The 21,353-nt window shown below is 41.6% G+C and overlaps 1 protein-coding gene across 1 annotated transcript; it reads left to right on the forward strand.

Moving 5' to 3' along the window:
- Positions 1 to 6,175: 6,175 nt before the first annotated feature.
- Positions 6,176 to 20,641, forward strand: elapor2a (endosome-lysosome associated apoptosis and autophagy regulator family member 2a). The gene is made up of 22 exons (XM_068602738.1): positions 6,176 to 6,432; positions 7,749 to 7,869; positions 10,052 to 10,241; positions 10,319 to 10,466; positions 11,853 to 11,942; positions 12,755 to 12,860; positions 12,964 to 13,116; positions 14,237 to 14,325; positions 14,407 to 14,587; positions 14,672 to 14,800; positions 15,788 to 15,878; positions 15,984 to 16,086; positions 16,168 to 16,305; positions 17,045 to 17,308; positions 17,428 to 17,601; positions 17,707 to 17,893; positions 18,086 to 18,182; positions 18,283 to 18,384; positions 18,488 to 18,614; positions 19,111 to 19,289; positions 19,718 to 19,886; positions 19,975 to 20,641. Exons 1-22 carry the CDS (start codon positions 6,337 to 6,339, stop codon positions 20,041 to 20,043), a joined length of 3,003 nt encoding a protein of 1,000 aa, XP_068458839.1. The 5' UTR covers positions 6,176 to 6,336; the 3' UTR covers positions 20,044 to 20,641.
- The last annotated feature ends 712 nt before the right edge of the window (positions 20,642 to 21,353 follow it).

Raw genomic sequence — 21,353 nt, forward strand, 5'->3', positions numbered from 1 at the left:
GACATGTCACACATACATGCCAGGTTGAGGCTGAACAAAGCAAAGTGCATAGTTATGGGGCCATAAAAAATGTAAGACCAGGGATCTTAGCACGCTGGCTAATTTTAGACACACAGGATATCACATATTATTGTGCTGCATTTTGTAAATATGAGGTTTTTTAAAGTGTCTTAAGATAGCCAAGGACTGGAATTCAGGGCTAACTATCTTTTTTTTAATCTATTGCCAAATGTCTGCATGCTACACAACAACACATTACTGTCAGGTATATTATGAAGTCATTGTAGGGATATCAAGTGATTGCTCTATCAGGGAATCTACATTTTCTTTGCTCTCTCTTATACTGTCCACACCACCCACACATTTGCATAATGACAGTAATCTTTTACTTCTTTGTGTGGCTCAGTGTGTGTGTGTGTGTGTGTGTGTGTGTGTGTGTGTGTGTGTGTGTGTGTGTGTGTGTGTGTGTGTGTGTGTGTGTGTGTGAAAGAGAGTAACACTGAATACTTTGCATTATTGTTTACAATTGAACATTCCTTTAATAATTGTTCCTGTGTGTAAACTGCTAAATGCTCAGATAGCAGTGATTACTGCTCTCGATGTTGGAAGTGTCCCATAAACTTGTCCGGCTTTAAGATAGGAGTCATAGGGGTCAGAGATAAATGCAAAAACTGTGTCACACACACACACACACACACACACACACACACACACACACACACACACACACACACACACACACACACACACATACAGATACAGATAAAGCCTCAGGACCCAGGAGATCAAAGCTACATCTGTTGCTGCGCTGGATATCTTATAATGATTAAGTCAGAATAATTGCACAATGTGGAATGACACAATGGACTGGCTCATAATAACCGAAAAGTTAGTTATGCTCACACACTCCTACCTATTTCTCTTTTTGGACACATTGTACAGCCATTTCACAATATGCCTGTCAGTAATTACCAGTATTTTCACATTCAGTCCCTTGAGCTCTTCAGCAGAGAGGGCATTAATTAGAACCTCGAGGGAAGGAATCACTAAGGCTTTTGGCTGTGATTTGTGAGGGGTCAGCTGGTAAGAAGATGGAGCCCTACAAAGGTTAATGCACATGCTCAGATCATGCCTATGCTCCACTGGATACCTTTGTGAGCTCCTGCTGTCAGGATCAGACATCAATGAGGAAACAACCCTTGGTGTTTCACGTGTTTAATATTTGCTTTTCTTAAGTAAACATTGTGCAACCTCTTTCCTGTTTCCACAGAATATGAGAAACATATGCTCAAAATAACATTTTGCAACTCATTCTAGCTCATGGCTGTGTTGGGGGAGGGCCTGGCTGTATACATTCACAGTCTTGTAACTCTGGGAGGTGTCCACTACAAACATGCAGTGCACTGTTTAGCAGCTTTACTGCAGTTTTATAGGGAGGCTGGCACACGCTACTTAAATTGTTGAGCGATGGTTACTGTTGGCTCAATGTTTTAGTCGCTCAAGGAAATTCGCATACCAAGCTTGTATCCAACCGCCCCAAAGAATCAACCATATGTTTGATACTTACTCAGATTGTATGAGGTGACAATCCTCTGGTATAAAACGACCAAGCCACCAGATGTCTAAGCATCTGCTGATGGAATGTTTCCGATGAAATAATCAACAGTGTAAATTCTAGGATTCCTACTAAAACCCGCCCCTCCTCCCTCTCATTCTTCTGCAGTTGCCACTGCTGATCAGCACTATTGATCAGAGCCTGGGGAGCCACGGCTTCAAAGTGTCATCCTCTTCTTGCAGGAGGGAGTCGAATCTTAAGCTTCAAATCTGTTTGTTTTGCCAGTTTTAGTTAAGACTGAATAGCTGACACATATAGGCACACACACACACACACACACACACACACACACACACACACACACTCACACACACACACACACACACACACACACACACACACACACACACACACGGTCAAAGGCACATGTCTGTGTGTTTAGAGGGATCAGGATTCACAGATCATGTTGAACAGGAGCTGAGGACTCATTTCACTGACATCTTATCCACAGTCACTGAGCACTCTGACCGCAAAGTGGGCGTGTGAGTCTGCATGTGTGTTTCAGAGCTATTCATGTCATTGATAAGAAGATGTTTTCTGATGAGAAGTGAATGAATTAAAATTAAATTCTGACAAGGGAGGATCAGCGTCTACTTATGCCAGACTCAAGTAATAACTTCATTTGGATCTACACCCACCTTGTGGTGATATAATGTAATGCATTAAATCTACAAACAACTGCAGTAGACTGGTAGATTTGACTCCAAAACTGATGTTCTTCCTGTCAAATTGATTGATGTTATATTGAATTATAAAATTGTTTATTATAAAATACATATAGATATTATAAATACATATTCTGGAAACAGAACGTACTGACCACAGCCGTCTTACCTTTGACTGTCTGATAATAATAGATGGTCTGGGAATTTGTGGATATTGCAGCTCCATCTTCGGACTACACTCCACCTCCTCCTCATCCTCTGAGGTCTGGGAAAGGCTATGACAGGCTGAAGGAGACTCAAAGCATGAGCCATCATCTGCATCTCGCAGGTAACAGATAGAGTTTAAGCTGGTACCATTTACTTTTATGGTTCTGGTTGAGTGGTCGGAGATACAGCTGACAGTCCTCTGAGGCTGTTTGTGCTGCTGCTCCTGTGGGCTGCATGTTAGGGCTTCTGGTTGGGATATAACCGGGTCTGCTGCCGCAAGTCCACTGTTATTTCTGCTTTGTCTGGAGTAGTTTGTCTCTTGAGCAGGTGCTGGATCAGTGTTAACATCAGATGGATTACCAAAACAGTTTCCCAGAGAGGAACAAGGTAGTCCGTGCATGCTGGGGCATTCAGAAATGATTCAAGTGAACAACAAAAGGAAAGCTAATCGCACTGACATCAGGTGGACCTTGTGTATCCCAGTGTGTGGCTCAACATTCGGCAGTTAATCTGGAGTAACATTTTATATTACACTTGAGCAGAGTATGAACAAACATCACTCAAAAAGGTATATCCATCATTTCCACAAAGTGGGATGAAGTAAGATGGTAAGGTAAGAACGTGGCAGCCATTTTCCACACTTTTGAAGCTATGTATGAAATGGAAACATCTCTTTGTCCAGGGAAGACATTCAGTTTAATCCATGCCAACAAGTATCCTCAATAGCTGTCCTCCATTTCAGCATATCTCCTTGTTATATCATTGCATCATTAGTTGTCCACTTGTCCAACAGCAGCAACTGTAACAGTGCATCATCAGTTTATCACAGACTTCAACTTTAAAGTCCAGACTGTGTGGGTCATCTCTCGGTCAGTAGGCTGGTCTCTCATCTTATTATCCTCTCTTTCTCTCACAGAAAATAAATTCCCAGTCAGGTTGTCTTTTAGTGGCTTCAGCCACTATTTACAGGTGAGGGTCACTCTCTCTTCAGCCCTTCTTTGGTCCTTGTCTGCTTTCCTGACAAGTGATGTGTGTTTGAGTGTCACAGGGTGTGTGAGCTGCAGTGTGTCAGAGCTGGGTGTCTAATTACTTAACCAGGTCGTCCCTGGTCTGTTGTGAGTTTTGGGGGTAGAGGTTGGGCCATCTGGACTCTGGTTACCACCTGACTCAGGGTCAGTTGCTAATACACTTGCCCTATACACTTCACTGCTATTAATTAATGAACTCATCTGATCACAGAGCAGTGGCTTAGAGTGTAAGGATTATTGAATGTAACCGATGGTTGAATATGAGAGTTCAAGTTACAGGCTACACCGTAAGCGATAGGCCTCAGATGAGAACGAAAGAGGAGGGGAGAGAGAGAAAGACCCAGCTGCCCTTGGTTGACGGCTTGAATATACTTAAATATGCAGACATCACATGAAGCATACTGGCAGATATAGTTTATCCAGCTGGGTCTATTGGTGAATTATTTTTTCTTGCACAAGACAACATTAAACACAGCATTATGACAAAAATACAGAGAATGTGGTTGTCAGGTTACTGTTTGTATGCATATTAGGATTGGTTGTATTCGTTATTTAACCAGTATAGCAGAAACTTTTTTGATGCAGGGTTGAATCCATACTGACAAGAACATTAAACACCACATACAACTGTGCTGAAAGATGAATTACACATGCACTTTGGGTCTAACTGATACATTAGGAGGCAAGTTCAAATGATTCAGCTCCAGTTTGGTGAGACGACTGAGATTTAAGAAGACATACAAATGTCTGAAAAGGCAAATCCTACAATGTGTGTAAAATCGGCCCGTACATTAAAAAAAGGTTGTTGTTGGTATTATGTTGGTAGTAAGGAGTTTGAGCTCGGTGCATTTGGCAAATTAATGTAAAATCTAAAAAAAATTGCTAGAATTGGAACGTTAACAATTTATTTAATTTGTTTTTAACTTAGAGGTAATTTAGATACTGTAATAAGTACTATACTATAAACTGTTGATTGGATCATCTAATTATTACAGTGATAATTAGATTGATAGACCTCAATCATAATCTCTGCCCTCTAAAGAGGGATTTTTAGTAAACTCTCATGTGAATATTTGCTTCCCTTCTAAAGATACAAAATCTGTCATGCTCGCTGTATCGCCTCCATTTACTCTCTTATTTGTGTTGTGAGGGTAACAAACCATGACAAATAAAACCAGGGTATGATCATAAAACATGCATGGGCTCTTTTATTTCAGGTAAACAGAGAGATAATTTGGCCTAACTATTTGGAAGCTTAGAGGGGATATAGTTGCAAGAGTATGAAATAAAAAGCATCTGGTAACTTTTTGTTATGCCACGTAATTTATACATGTCTTTAACATTTGTATTCTTATAAATACAATACTTAAAGGTAACTTAGCGTTTAAACATATCCATAGTTTGGATGGAGAAAGCAAGAGAAATACATTCTGGGGAAACTAGGAAAATAGCCGGCCTAATATACACTCATACCCATATTATTCATTTGAACTTAATATAAAAATGACATTGGGGCAGCAAGCTTGGTTGACATAAATGGTGTTAAAAGAAAGAGCCTTATGTTCTTAGATTCTCACTCACACACTATTTTCCAATACCACTTTGCTTGTGTTGCCTTATTTCATTCTGCATGATACTGTATGGTGCATTAAACCGTATTAGCACAGTTGTTATTGCTTTCATTTAAATCAACTCATACTCACAGGAGGCAAAGACTGACCTCTCTTAAAATACAGTTTGTCTTATTGCTGCTGCAGCACCAGGTCCTGGCAGCGGAGGACATTCTGCTCACTGAGCTAACCTGTAGCTGTAAATAAACCATGTATGTCCATGAAAATCATTCCCTTCGCGCTCTCAGATACAAACAGAATGATCTCATTGTAGCAGACAAATAACACCGCAATGTATGTGATCCATCTCGCAGTTTGGCAGAGTTTGGCTTCCCTCTGGCGGTCAGTGATGTGAACTGCAAATGTTTGGATTTAAGGACAATACAGTACAATGAATCTCACCGACGATATGTTCAACATAAAGACGAACTGCAGCTTCATCTTTTCAAAATGTCTATTCTCACACCAACATCGACCAAAACAAATTTGCAACAATGATCCCAACAGAGACTGTTAACGTGCCTATTTTTATTGGCATCGAATCTAAATACACAGGCTGTCTTCAAAATATGTTCCACATTTTTTCCTTCTTTTCTCGCATCTACAAGATATATTTTTTTAAATTTTTTTTTAAATTTCTTTTTTTTAAATTTTTTTTTACCCCTGAGCAACGTCAGAAGAGCGTCAGACCCGGTGTACAACCCCCCTCTCCCTTCACGCGCACGCGCGCGCCCACACACACACACACACACACACACACACACACACACACACACACACACACACACACACACACACACACACACACAGAGAGAACAACAACAGACTACTCCGCCTTCAAAATAAAGCAGCAAAAAGGTAAATATTAAGACAATCAGACAATATGAACACTGGTTTAGGCTAGACAAAAACAAAATTGTATTGCAAAAGAAGCAAAAAAAACCTCTGCCACCTACTCATTAACCGGTGACATGTGCATTGCGAGATTTACTTTGAAAACCGTAACCGGAAGTACTCGTTTATTCTGCCTCGCTTGATTGTGATGAGTAAGCCCTGGGGCGCACAGTCTGAGGATAATCGCAGGTGTTTAGGGTTACAACGAGAGAGGCGACAGAAGCAGGTGTCGACTGGTAGCTGCCTCGGGTTTGGGGCCGGCTTCACTCGTCCATCCCGGATCGTGGTTGTTGTTTTCTCCCCCTCGATGATCCACAATGCGGTCCTCGGCTTGGTTCGTCGCCAATTACGCTCTCATCCTCTCTACGCTCCGGTTGATTGAAGGGACCAAAGGACATCGCCTGTGTGGCGAGGTGAGAGATGCCACAGTCGATCAATGAACCGCCTTTAATTGTTAGAGTCACGGACGGGGATGACAATTAAAAAGGAAAAACACACGCACAGATAGGCGCTCCTATGGCTCTACACGCTGACAGCGAGTTAGTAATCCACATCAACTACGATTAAAAATTGATGACACGTTTCCGGGTGGATTTATGGTATACTATTTGATTTGATCATCCTTTGCAGCAGGACGAACGCACGTTTTAATCATAGCTGCCTTTGTGAAGAGAACACGTTTGAACAACACGAATCTCTGATGAGGTCTGGTGCATGTTGAACTTCACCTACTCGACTGCTGTTCAGACTGTTATCAGTTTCCTGCACGGATTGGCCTTTCCTTCCCTCTGGTCAGGCTCCAGTCAACACCTCCCGAGTCCAGGCTGGCAGCTCGGTCTCAAAGCAGAGAGTTGATCCCAAGATAGAGGAGCAACATTCCTTTACGTTATTGACTCAATCTGTCTTTTCACACAGGCTGAGAGATTATGCAGCTCATCCGTGAAGGGCTTAATGGTGCAACATGTTGTGGAATGACAAAGTATGACACCTGAGCTGATATCTTGGTTTTAAGATTCTCAAAATGAGATTCGCAAAGTCTGGAAGGCAGTTGAGCTCAAATCTGCCTCTTTTCTCATTATCATCAGTGTGACTGAGCTCTATGTCCAGACCCACAGACACCACTGAAAACCAGTCTGACTCCCCAAACAACAGCCTGCATGTGCTGCAGTGTCAAAATCTGGTTTGGCTCAAGGAGCGACATTATGTAAATGGTCAGAAATTAGGCCACCCTCCTCTGTGGATGGAAATATGGAGGGAGGCAAGAACATCAAGTCAATGGATTTTTACATCAGACGATAGATTAAAACTATAACGTGTGGTCGTCAAAATTGTCATCCTGAAAATGTTTTTAAAAAAAGCTGCTGGTATAACGCCTCATGCCTGCTGCTACCCCCCCCAGGTTCCCATCACCCTGGAGATGGTATGTTGTGTATCCTTAGGAAAAGTGTGGTTGTGGTTTAAGAGATAACGCAGTGTAAAAGGCGGTCATGTTTTGAAAGCCCAGAGCAGCTAGTAACAGACGTTTATTTCAGTACCGGTTGCAGCAGCAGGAGCAATTCAGTCTGCTCCGATGCATTCTCACTCTGAATTAGATGACTCTGATGTGGGTGCAGGCCTCTTGTGGTGCTCACTGACCTGCCTCTGACCTACATGTGCTAATTGTTTGGGTCCAAGACTTTCGTGACGCCTGATTTCTAATGCAGTTGTTTTGTTTGTGTGTAATTGACAGACAGACTACTACTATGAGTACACAGAGTGTGACAGCACAGGATCTCGGTGGAGAGTGGCCATCCCACAGAATCCCGGGGATTGCACTGGACTACCAGAGCCAGTACGTGGCACAGAGTGCTGTAAGTAATGTGTGTGTGTGTGTGCGTGTGTGTGTGCCAGTGGCAAGCAGGCCTAAACAGAATCACAAAGTTATAGCTTTTTTATAATTACATTATATATATATTTTTTATAATTAAAAGTTATAGCTTTTTTTCTAAATAATGTAATTGTTTTTCACCAATACATTACATGTATTATAATATGTTTTCCCTATTAGCTTATTTTCTAATTGCACAGCTGCCTTCATCTGTTCCTCTGCTCCTTCAGGCCTCTTGTATGGCTTCTTGTGACCTGTTTAACAGCATTTTTTAATCCAATCACATTTCACTTCTCTTTATCTATGTAATATTACCCTAGTTGAAATGCAGGGCCCTTGTGACCATTAACATGCGCTGTGATTGGTCAGTGTAGCTACCATCTCAAACCTAGAAGCTGCTGTTGCTGCTGCACCTGGGGGTACTGGTGCTTCTACCCACAGCCTCTCCTTTGCGCGCGGAGAGGTTGTCACTGGCGCAGCTGTGCTGCAATGTCATGTCTGTGCACTGTGCAGGGTCAGAGTGGCGGTTTTGTTGAAAGATTTGGACAACATGCATTTTTGTTGAGCTGATGGGGTTAGGCTCTCCCCTTGCTGTGCTGGCTCGCATGTGAGAGAGCGAGAGGATGTGTATGTATGTGTACAGTATAGCTCACCTTCTTATCAGTAGCCAGGAATTTCCGCCACTTCAACCTGACTGACCCTATTTGGAAATTCACCAAACAAACTACAGAGCAAAGCCAGAGGCCAATGCTCTCAGAACAAAACACTGTCACTTCATTGCTTTTTGCTTAATCATTGATAGGACCATGTAGACGATCACAGTAATTGTATGGCTGTAATATGTGGTGATAAATGAATACAATAAAAAGATAGTTGGTCTATTTCTACAAATTTGGCAAGGGAACATTTTTCACATGAGCAACAGCACTAAATGTTGGTGATAAATGAATAGAATAAAGTAATTTAATAGTCGGTCGACAATGTTCGGGCTTTTGAGTGGACACCCTTATTCATAGGCCATATACATAATCATTACAGATCAGTGCTAATGTTTTGCCATGGGAACAGGTCTGCTAAGTACAAGGTGAGTCACAGAGATAGTTAAATACTTATTTTTGTTGAGAGGAGGGTGCTCAAAGACATCTCGATCCTGGTGAAACTGGCCTTTTCATGACAGAGTCGGGAAGGCAGATTTTAATAATAAGGGCACTAATTTCCTTCAAGGTCGTCAATCAAGTTTGTTCTTTAGTTAGACTTCCCTGGAACAGGTTTGTCCTGCGCTGTCACAACACATGCTGAGATCATCATAGTTTTCCAAGGTAAAAGATAACACAGAATTAGGTGCATGTTGATGGACAGCTATAGCGTTTCTCACGATATGAATAGATCAGGATGGTGAAATGACCTGCCCTTCCTTCCACATTGCTTGAAGCTATTTTCCTCTTCATGTTGCATACCTCACCTTTCGTTATTTTGACATTTTCTGTTTCCTCCTTCTTGTTCAAACTCCTACACATTTCACTGTAAGAACACCTGACCTCATAGCAATTGGACAACACATCTTCCACTAGATATGATGGTGATTTGATTAGACGGGATGATGATTAGATATGATGATTATATATGATGATGCATTGCACTGTAAGGCATCACAAGAGGCCAAGTTAAAAAAGTTAACTGTCACCAATTAATTATTTTAATTATGTGACCACAGCAAACTATACGAACTCCAATCACACCAACAAGCACTTCCCTCTGCACACATGAATATACACCTGCTTTCACGTGCTACACAAATTGTGTACGGCTACACATTTTGCCTTGGTTGTTTTTAAAGCACGGTGAGGCATCACAATGACATTTGACCAGCTCAGGTATGAGGAAAAGCTGACGCTGTCAAACATTGGCAGGTGCGAAAGACATGAGGGCTGCTCGGAGAGCAAAAAGCACTGAGAGAGACATAATGTGTAACAGGATGTAAGGATTAAGTTCCCTGATCACTGGAGCTACATTACACTGAATGTGGCAGTGATTTGCATGGCGTCAGTCTGTGCCGTTCTACATTGTGTTCATAATTTTGGCAGCAGACTTCAAAGACGGTTGGGAAATGACTTGTGTTCTTCTTCTTTCCACCCCTCTGTACCATGCCCTTTGGTTTCCTCTAGCCTTCTCATGCAAGGCCGGGGAATTCCTCGAGATGTCGGCTCAGGAGTGTACCCCGTGTGCAGCAGGAAGCTACTCCCTCGGAAGCGGCATCCGCTTCGACCAATGGGATTCCATGCCAGCTGGATTCAGTAGCCTGGCAACCTCAATGGAGTACAATCCTCACAGAGACGACAGACTCACCTGCAACAGGTGTGTGGTTAGGATGGGAGAAAAAACTAAATTGGGATTGCGTGTTACAAATCAACTATATGTGTTTCTCCTTGCAGTTCTACCTGGGTGCCTCAAGGAAACTATCTGGAGTCCAACAGGGATGAATGCACGGTCTCCCTCATCTATGCTGTTCATCTGAAGAAACAGGGTTCTGTCAGCTTTGAGTACCAGTATCTAGACAACAACTTGCTGTTTGAGTTCTTTGTGAGTTTCAAATATTTATTCCTTTTTATCTTTTTACTTTTGTCTTTTTTGTCTATCGAAATAGCTGTTGAAGTGGATGCTGTTTGTGTGTCCATGTTTGTGCGTTTCACCCCATGTTCGGTGCTTGGTCCTATGGGACATGGACAGGAGGTTGGCATTAGAGGAGCATAGCTGATGGGATGGAGTGTGGTGTTGGAGCAGGTCGGTGAGGTTGGACGGGGCCTTGTGAAGGGCTTTGTGGGTCAGAAGAAGGATTTTGTAATGGATGCGTTGTGGGACGGGGAGCCAGTGGAGGTTCTGAAGAACAGGGCTGATGTGATGCTGCTCACTACACACCGCGTTCATTTTTATTTTTTTTACTATTACAGGCATAGAGGGAGGTCACGCGGGGTATCTGGACCGACTTGCGAAGCTATTCTAACCACTTTGCAGAAGAAGAAAAAAAGCAGTTTTTAAAACCTTTTTTTTTGTCAGATGAGGTGCTGGGGGCTCGGTGTGCGCGGCCGCTCCATGGAGCAAGCGTCCAACCTCGCCGTTGCTGCGTCATTTAGTCCAAATTAACAACCAGTCACATTTAGTTATAACAAAACAATCTAACAAAACCGCGGCACTGAAACTATGCGAGCACACACACCAACACACGTAACATAACCGGTGCAGCTGTGCACCTTGAGGGGAGAGGCGTGGGATCAGCCCTAGTGCTGGCTCAACCAGCAGCAACAACAGCGCTACTGCTTGTTTATGATTTAAAAACGACTGCAGATGTAAAAAAAGTAACAAGCAACATTTAACTCACCAGATGCTCCGCAACCCTCTGTACAAAAAGCTTCATCAGTTTCTGTTTAGGCCTGCAGAAAAGGCTTAGCAGGCCCTGACGGCCCACCAATACGAGACTCTGAGTAGGCTTTTCTCGTGACAGGCACGCTGACAGGGCATAGCAAAAAAAAAACCTAATATTTTTGGCTGAATTCAAAGCCGGCATGCACAGCATTGTGCTCACTGACATGGTGCACTGCTTAGATATAACAGAGCCATAACTAACAAAGATTGTTGCACCTGTGCTTTCATCTGCAATGCCGAGTCAAATGATGAGACCCTTATTTAGTGTTTAATTGAAGCCATGTGTGCTGGAAATATTGATTTACAATTGATATGCAGTAAACAGAGGCCACTTTTTTTTATTTATTCTCAATTATGAAAGACAGATGTTGTATTGTTCAATAAACAAAACACGGTTCTGCCTATAGACAACAAGTCACTTTCATGTTTTTTATTGGGTAATGCATGAGGGTGTACATCATGAATATTGAAGTCATAAAACACCACACTGCCATACAATAGGCGAGAGTTTCAGCTGATGGAGATTGAATATTTGTGTGTGTTTAGATCCAGAATGACCAATGTCAGGAGATGGATCCGTCTGCTGATACGAAGTGGCTCAAGCGCACCAATCATGGTGAATGGGCAACCCACACGGTAAGTGTTGCATGCCGTAAGATAAAAAATAGTTGGAAAGGACACATCTTTGGCAGCTGGCCTCGCTTTACCAACAGAAATGTATTAAACTCAAGTGTAGTAGCAAGAAATGGGTGGATATCAACAGGATTCCAGATTATTCATAGTGCAGCTTTTCCCATTTACATGACATGATCATATGCAGTGAAGGAGCATTTGGGCCGATCTTACGAATTTGTGCAATTTAGTTATTGCAGCTGCCAGTTTTGTTGCTTTTTTCTAAATATAATGCGGTTTGAGTGTCACCCAAACCAATCAGTAAGGGTTCATACATTTTTCATGGACTGAAAGCGTCAATAGCATTTCCATTCAGTGTTGTTTTTCCCATCCATCCAAAGATTCACTTCATACTGTAGTTTTTCTCTGTAGATCCCCCTCTACTACATATCTTGTAAACAAGCTGAGTAATACTGTTTGATTTCAATTCAATTAATTTCTTTTTTGGTTTAGAGGTTATGATTAACATTTAGTTTCATATATCTTTTCTCATTATTTAATATGGTGATCATATGTATGTATATATATATATATATATATATATATATATATATATATATATATATATATATATATATATATATATATATATATATATATACATACATACATACATAATTTCAAGTTTTGTTTATAAAAATATATGTCATCAGTTACTTTAAGCTGGCATATCTTGTTAATTAGCTACATAAAGTAAAGCCTGACTTAAATGTGCTCTCTTAACTACCACACTGGCACAACTTGACTGATGAGACATGAAAACATATGTATTCCAGGTGAACCTGAAATCTGGCACCAACATCTTGTACTGGAGGACAGGTGGCGTCCTGATGAGGGCTAAAGGGGTGAAGCCTGTTTTGCTGAAAAATGTTCAAATCGAAGGTCAGTAAGAAATTCCCAACTTCTCCCTGTAATCAACAACAAATCAATACACTTAATAAACAATGATTTATCGTTTCATTCTCATTCTTTAATGTCCTCCCAGGAGTGGCCTACACATCAGAGTGTTTCCCATGTAAGCTGGGGACATTCAGCCGAGTCCCGGGATCCACTGCATGCGACCCCTGTCCTCGGGACACCTACGCCGGCCACGGGGCCAGCTCCTGCACCCATTGTAACACTACCACTCAGTATGCAGGTAGGAACACGCACAAGAAGAGGTGCATATGTTGCACAACAACACGGTATGTTGCATGTTTCATCTTTGAAACCAAACTTTGTAACGTCAGTGTAGCCTTATTGCTATTAGCGCTGCTCACAGAGACATAACACAGCCACATGATGGAACGAGAGTTTGTCCTATTTTCTGCCAAATTAGTCAAACTTCAGAAGGAGAAACACAGTGGTTTGTTTAGTGTGGAGGACTTGTGTGATCGCAAGGGAGTCATAGTGTTTGGCACAGATTTTGGCACAGGGTGTAGCCAGTGTGCTCATGTATTTTTCATAAAGCCTCTATGTTACTTACGTGTTACAATTTTAGTTTTGTATATGCTTTTTCTACAGGGCTATATGTACTATGCTTGCAGATCTACATTAGTATGTTTCTCAACAGGGATTTACTAGAATACATTTGCCCATGTAAGGCAGTTATTGTTCTAGACCCTGCTCCAAATCAACCGAAGGTAGTAAATTAGTTATAATAACTATAAGAAATATTGTTGACTGACCTGACATTTTTTTAAATTTTGATGTGGTCTAAATAAATTAAATGAAAGTAATTCAATTAAATTATCTTTCTCTTTCTTTGACTTGCTGTAATATAAAGTATTTCCATGTCTAAGATTCCTCAGATGATGCTGTGAGTGTGTGTCCTGTTTTAGAAAAGTCTCTGAGAAGTGATAGTAAGACGGTTGGAATATTCAGAACATATTACATATTTAATGCAGTACACCTCTTGATGCATATTGTATGACTCATGTGCTTCAGTACTGTGTTTTTAATCTCCTACCAAAGTGCTCTTCTTCAAGAGCACACCATTTTTTACTATTCTTTTATTCGTTGTCTGCATTCACATCTTGCATCACATATTTTTCTAATATCTTCACTCGCCTGTATTTTATCTGAATGGTTCTCTTTCTTAGTAATTTAGCAGCATGGCTTTTATGTTTAATTCTCTGCAGTGTGTTTGAGCATATTGGTTCTACTTATTAATAATAAAGTGTCACAGTATTAGCAGGGGTCTGTGTGAATTATATCTTTACACGATAGACATTTCTTTTCTCTTTTGCTCATGTGGTTTTATTTTTGCCTTTTAAAAGCGGAGGGATCTGCTGTGTGTAAGGACAGACTTCCGTGTTCAAAGAAGGATTATTCCCAAATCCACACAGCATGTGACCAAGAAGGCAAGGTGAGTGAAAAATACAGAGAGAAATCCTATTCTGTAATTACAGTTTCTTGTCCATGACTCAACATCTCTTTGTAATTTCAGACGCAAGTCATTTATAAGTGGATTGAACCTAAAATCTGTTTGGAGGCTGTGACTGGAGCTGAGTCGTTGCCTCCAAGGGGAGAAAGGGAGCCCTGCCCCCCCTGTAACCCTGGTTTCTATAACAATGACACGGCCACCTGCTCCCCATGCCCACCCGGGACCTATTCTGATGGGATGAAACGTACTGAGAACTCTCTTGATATGTATTTCATTCCTCCTTGCCGATTTTCTTTAGTTACTTTTATTCATTGTGTTTATCCCCCAGCATGTGACCGATGTCCAGCAGGAACTGAGCCCACCTTGGGTTACGAGTATAAATGGTGGAATATTCTTCCTGCAAACATGAAGACCTCCTGTTTCAATGTTGGCAACTCCAAATGTGATGGTATGAATGGTAAGTCACAGGTGTCCAGTAGTGATCTCTCTCTTTTATGGTCATTCTGTTTCTGAATGCCTCTTTTAAAGTAACATGTCAACATTGTGGAACATGCGCTTTCTTACAAAAGAAAGTCAATGAAGAAGATTGATTCTTAAGTCTGTTTGGTAAATATGAAGTTGAAACCAAGAGATAGTAAACTTAGCTTGGCCGGGGCCAGTAACTTTCTGGAGCCTCTACCTCACGTTGACAGCAACACTTCTGGTCTCAGCTCAGATAGATAGAGGGCTGTAACTTTACTAGACAGACTTGCAAGTGATTTCCTCTCATCTGATCCTCTGCAAGATGATAAATAAGCTTTTTTTTCACCCATTGTTGAACTGTTCTTCAGAAATAGAATCTAATATTCATAACTATGTTTCATTGATGTCTAATCACCTGAAAGCCTTGATTTGTTTTCATTGACATAGACTGGTAATGGTAATGGACCTGTACTTGTATGGTGCTTTTCTAGTCTTCCAACCAATCAAAGCGCTTTAACACTACATGACGTCATTCACCCATTCACACTCATTCACACACTAAGCCACCACACCACATCAGTATCATCAACCATTCACACTCAGTAGGCGTAGGTAAGGGAGCAGTTTAGGGTTAAGTGTCTTGCTCAAGGACACATCGACATGGGCCAGCACCGCCGGGGATCAAACCGTCGATCCTCTGATTAAAAAAAAAAAAAAAATCTTGCTCACCACTGAGCCTCATGTCTACAGACAGAGATGGTTCATTTCATGGTGTCAGCCGGTTGAACCTTCATGTTTTAACAGTAGCCCAGGACGGACAAACCAAACACAGGGATGAAGTGAGTGGAGGGGTTTTCAGTTGGTTGCTATCTGCAACCAGACTGCTGGATGCCACCACATCGACTCACTGTCCCTTTTAATGTCAATGTTATCTAAATATTATTTTAATAGTTAGGTAATGTAGATTTGTCCTGTCCTCTAGGCTGGGAGGTGGCAGGTGACTATATCCAGAGTGGAGCTGGGAGCTCAGATAACGATTATCTCATCCTCAACATCCATGTTCCTGGCTTCAAGTAAGTACAGCCATGTTGTTTTTTTGAGTCTGCATCATTCTCATCATTTAGCTGTCTGTTTTGTTTTGCTGTGACTGATTCGCTTGTCTTTTTTTCTGCCACCAGGCTCCCTACGTCTATGTCGAGCCATTCTGGGACGGAGTTTGGTCGCACCACATTTGAATTTGAAACTGTGTGTGTTGCTGACTGTGAGTTCTACTTCATGATGGTGAGATAGCCCCTGACAGATATTTGCTGCTACAAATACATTGTTATATAAGTGGTGTGGAGTAAAAATGTTGTTCTTTAGGATGTAAACCGGAAGAGTACTACAGTGGTAGAGTCATGGGAGAGAACGAAAAAAAGACAGACCTACACACACGTCATGACACAGAATGCCTCAGTTTCCTACACATGGGCTTTTCAGAGGACAAACCAACCTTCAGATGTAAGTATGCGTTAACTACTGTAAATATATAATGTTTGTTTTAATTGCCTTTTTATTATAGTTTTTTATTTTTTATTTTATTCTTAGTTTCCTGGTTATTATCAAAAATCCTAGAAGGTTGTTACTCAAATATGTGTTCCCTGAAATCCTGAAACCCTTCATCAATGACGATCAATCAGCAAGTTCACATATTTCATAGTACCCCCTCTGTGCTCAGCTGTGTGTTTCTTGCCTTGTCACTGACCCAGGATTTGGCCACTTGGTTCTTCAAAAAGTCAGGAAACCTAGTTTGGGGGTTTATTTTTGATCTCCAGAAACAAGGCGGCTCTGAAATAATTCCTGTAATTTTTTTTTAAGAGCACATTCGGGCAACAACTAGAAAGTCCTTCAGCCTCGTAAATCCACCCCACACTCGGTACACTGAACACTCCCTTTTGTTGGCTAGGTAAGATGCTATCTGCTGAGGTAATGCTTAAACCTGACCACGAAACAAACAAACAGGCTACTTATCTTTGTGGCCACTTAGCTGAAGCTTAAATCATTAACTTGCTCTTTTAAAGCACTGTTTAGCAGGAACGTGGGCATTTCAAGTAAGGACAGAACTGTATAAAGTACCAATACTGTATGTTGCGATCCACTCATATGTCAGGGTTTTGCTTAGACTCTCTAGGAAAAAAAAGTTCAAAAGCTCCACAGCCCCTATAAGCAGCATTGTTCTGTACCTGTTTGTCTCTCTCAGGTACGCCGGTACGTCAACGATGTGGTGCGAATCTACTCCATCTCAGTGAGTAACGCGGTCGATGGGGTGGCCTCCAGCTGCCGGGCTTGTGCCCTCAGCACCCAACCCTCCAGCTCCACGTGTGTGCCGTGTCCCCCTGGACACTACATTGACGCTCGCACCAGCCAGTGCACAGAGTGTCCCCCTAACACATACCTCGTACCTCATGCCACGCCGGGCCTGGATGCCTGCAAACCCTGTGGACCGGCCAGCAAGAGCGACAAAGTTAGTTTTTCTTTGTAATGGGGAAAGGAATCAAACTATTGGGAAATTATTTTTAAATGATTCATATAAGCACAACCATATACCTGTGTTCATGTGTTTTTTAATTATTTTTTTTACAGGACCACAGTTTATGTTACAGTGACTGTCACTTCACCCACACTGATGGCAATGCCACTCTGACTTATGACTTCAGCCTCCTCGGGTCTGTAGGATCACTGATGATCGGTCCAAGCTTTACCTCCAAAGGAACCAAGTACTTCCACCACTTCAAAATCGGCCTGTGTGGAGGAAAGGTGTGATGAGATGAAAACATACACACACATGCAGAGTCAATATAATACAATATTTGTGTGTATGAATGCAATGATCTTAATATTTGCTCTTTTTTTCAATTTAAGGGTCAGTTGGCAGTATGCACAGACAATGTAACAGACCTCTCCATCACTGACTCCCAGAGAGAGAAAGGGGAGGGAATCAATGCCGTCAAGACCTTCATCTGTCAGTCAACAATAATCCCAGCTACTGGACGAGGCTTCCACACAGCGCTCGCCTCACAGTCCATTAACCTGGCTGACACATTAGTTGGTTAGTGAGCATAAGATGCAGTGATAGTGTGGAGAGCTTCATTTGGTGTCTTTTATGCTACTGTTATTGCTTTGGTCTTGTTGGTCTTTGATCAAATTATATCACATTCATGTTACAGGAGAGAGAAAATCAAAGATGCATTAATTGTACATACACACATTACAAGATAATTTCTCTGTATATTATTAACAGGAGTGACGGTTGATAGTTCACTTGAGGGAATAAGGGCGAGTCCAGAGCTGTACCCTCAAACCACCAAGAAAGTCCCTGATGTTAACTTCTACTACAGGTACCTCCGATAATTTTAATATTACAATTTAAAAAATCAAACTGAAATAAACATTGTGCTCTAAGGTTATGTTTTGCTTTTTGTTTTTCCCTTTGCTAAGGTCCCTGGAGCCGACCTCATCTTGTGTGTCAGGTCGGAGCGCAGTGGTGACAGTTCGCTGTAATGCAGAGAGGAGCACTAAAGGAGAGCTCACCGTTCCCAGGTACCACATGTGTCACTGTTTCCCTGATTCCCCGTCTACAATCTCCTGTAACCCCGATGTATGCTGTGTTGTAGAGGTGACCCCTTGTGTTTGGCTATTACAGTCGGTGCCCTGCAGGAACATGTGATGGCTGTACCTTTAATTTCTTATGGGAGAGCTCAGGAGCCTGCCCTACATGCACAGAGAGAGACTACCATCAGATAGAGGGCGCTTGCAAGGGAGGACACCAGGTGTGTGTGTGTGTGTGTGTGTGTGTGTGTGTGTGTGTGTGTGTGTGTGTGTGTGTGTGTGTGTGTGTGTGTGTGTGTGTGTGTGTGTGTGTGTGTGTGTGTGTGTGTGTGTGTGTGTGCGTGTGTGTGTGTGCGCGTTGCACAAGTTTGAGGACAGATTTGTTTTGGTTCTTGAGCAAAACACAATGGTTTTAAAATGAAACAATGTGCCGCCAGCTTTAATTTGAAGGTGTTTACACCCACATCCTATTGACTGTAGTGTTTAAAGCCTATTTCATAACCCCCTTCCTTCAGCCACTATGGATGCAAACCCTCTTAAAGCTGAAAGTTAGCACTTTAGTAGTGTTTCATTGAATAAAGTGTGCTGGAGTAAAGCCACTCCATTTAAAGTATATTAAGTACTTACAGACAGCATGATATGTAAGGCAAATGTGTGCGCATTCAGTGTATGTTTTGGTTTATTTGCAGCTAAATGTGTGTGTGGGTTCTTCCTCAGGACCTGCTGTATGTGTGGACTGATCCAAAGCTGTGCATGGGAGGTCTGACCTTGCCTGAAAAGAAAACATTGCCATGTGAGGGTATGGAGTTCTGGGTACGGCTCGGTGCAGGGATGGGAGCTTTCACTGCAGTGCTGCTCGTCTCGCTCACCTGCTACTTCTGGAAGAAGAACAAAAGGTACAATTCCCTTTTTCCTTCCTGCAAGCTTTTTTGTTTTTGTCTATATACCTCCTTCTTTCTTTCCTTCATTTTGTTTTTTCCTACTACTCTACTTCTTTTTTTTATTCTTTCCTAACTTTATCCCTCCTTTCCCCTTTCTGTTTCTTTCATTCCTGTGCCACTTATCTCCCTCTCAAGTCCACACCACTTCCTCTTTTCCTCCTTCATGCCAACGACATCACTTTCATTTCTTTTTTCTCCATCCTCAATGTCCCACCAGCTCTCGCTTTTCCTTCAACTCATCATCTCCTCCAAACTTTCGCCTTTTGATCCCATCTTTTCTGCGATTGTTTCCTTTTTCACATCACACATTTTATCAACATTCATGATGACAACATTATTTTTTTTCTGCAGTATTTAATTTTGTCACTTGTTTTTTTTGCTAGGTTGGAGTACAAGTACTCCCGTTTGGTGATATCTGCCAATAAGGAGTGTGAGATGCCAGGAGCTGATAGCTGTGCTGTGATGGAAGGAGAGAACGAGGGAGACATGGAGGATGAAATCGTGTACACAAAACCTTCTCTACTTGGTAAACTCAAAGCCATTGCATCCAAGGTAAGTCACATCATGTTGCACTTGTATAAATCTCACTTTGATAAGTCTTTATAGACTATACACATAATGTCTTTTTTCATTTTCTCAGGGCAATGGAGAGCACTATGAACATGTGCAGCTAAACTCCTCTCATTCAAAAGCATTGGTATGGAGCTAGAGAGGTGGTACAATGAGGGGAGAGATCGGAAGCCCCCCCCCCCCTCCTCAACCCCCACCCTCCTCTCTCTTTAACCTACCATCCCCTTTATGAGCTCTGGTACCTGGAATACCAACTGCGTGTTCATACACACAGAAATACACACACACGTTATGCACCTCGAGCCAGGTTCAGAGAAGTCAAGAACATGGTGGCCTTAAAGCTCGGTACGATAGAGCCGTCCAACTCGAAGTATCGTACTGTGAACAGGTAATATTCTGATTGAAACTAATGTCAGAAAGGCTGTTAGAAGAGCTCAGGGTAAGACGAGGACCTATTTGATCGATATTCTGTTTTCGTACTAATTTATGTCTGTGTAGTGCCTGATGCTTCTTTAGGCAGCCATAGTCTCATTTGCCATCAGGATCATCATGGTGAGTGTGTGTCCATCTCCCATAGATGTTTACACAGACATATAAAGTCTCTATCTTCTCATCTGTGTGTTCTTTTGCTTAGTTGAAATTATTGTAACGAGGAGAAGTGTTTTGCTCACCGAGTGAAAATGAAGATGTAATATTATGCGGATAAGGTTGTGTTGCCGACTGTCTGTTTACGTCAATTAAATTATGATGTATTTATGTATAAGTGGACCCAGTTTGATTGCTTTCCCTTGTGTCCGATTTTTTTGAGCAATTATCTGAAGGGCTTGCGGATGGACCGGTTTAAGTGGCATTGTGGGTGAGAAATGGATTTCAAGCAAAAAGGTTCTAAATAATTTCAAACCTCAGCTGAAAATGTGTGCACTCAGTCCAATAATCATTCCTGAACATTTATTTTGGAGGAAAAATTCCAATGGTTTCTGATACACAAAATAATGGAATCCCTCATAAAACTACAAAACGTGTCATGGCATACATGATACCTGCATGTCAGACATGTGGAATGAATGCCATAATTTTAACATAGTAGTTTGCATTCTGTAATCTGCGTTTTAACTTCCAGTTTGTAAAACTTTATGTTGCAGGATTTAAAGCTCACAATTACCAGTTACAATGTCATATATTTTCAAATATATGACATTGACTATAAATTTGAGGTTTTTACTGATGAACTTGTAATTACGCTTTTAGCTGAAGGTGGGATGATCTATGTATTGGGTGAACTATATTTCCTTGTAGACATTCAGCTATCCAACAATTTGTTTTGTGTGGCTCAGCATTATAATTTTTTTCAAAATCCTTTGATTACAAAACCATTTGATCATTAACAACTGTGATATGTTAGTGGTCTAAAATGAGCACGCCCCTGCATACCTTGTCCTACAAGCTGAG

The sequence above is a fragment of the Clinocottus analis genome, unplaced genomic scaffold (genome assembly GCF_023055335.1).
Source record: "Clinocottus analis isolate CAN_PGR_092001 unplaced genomic scaffold, fCliAna1.0.p SCAF_6, whole genome shotgun sequence".
Taxonomy (NCBI): Eukaryota; Metazoa; Chordata; class Actinopteri; order Perciformes; family Cottidae; genus Clinocottus; species Clinocottus analis.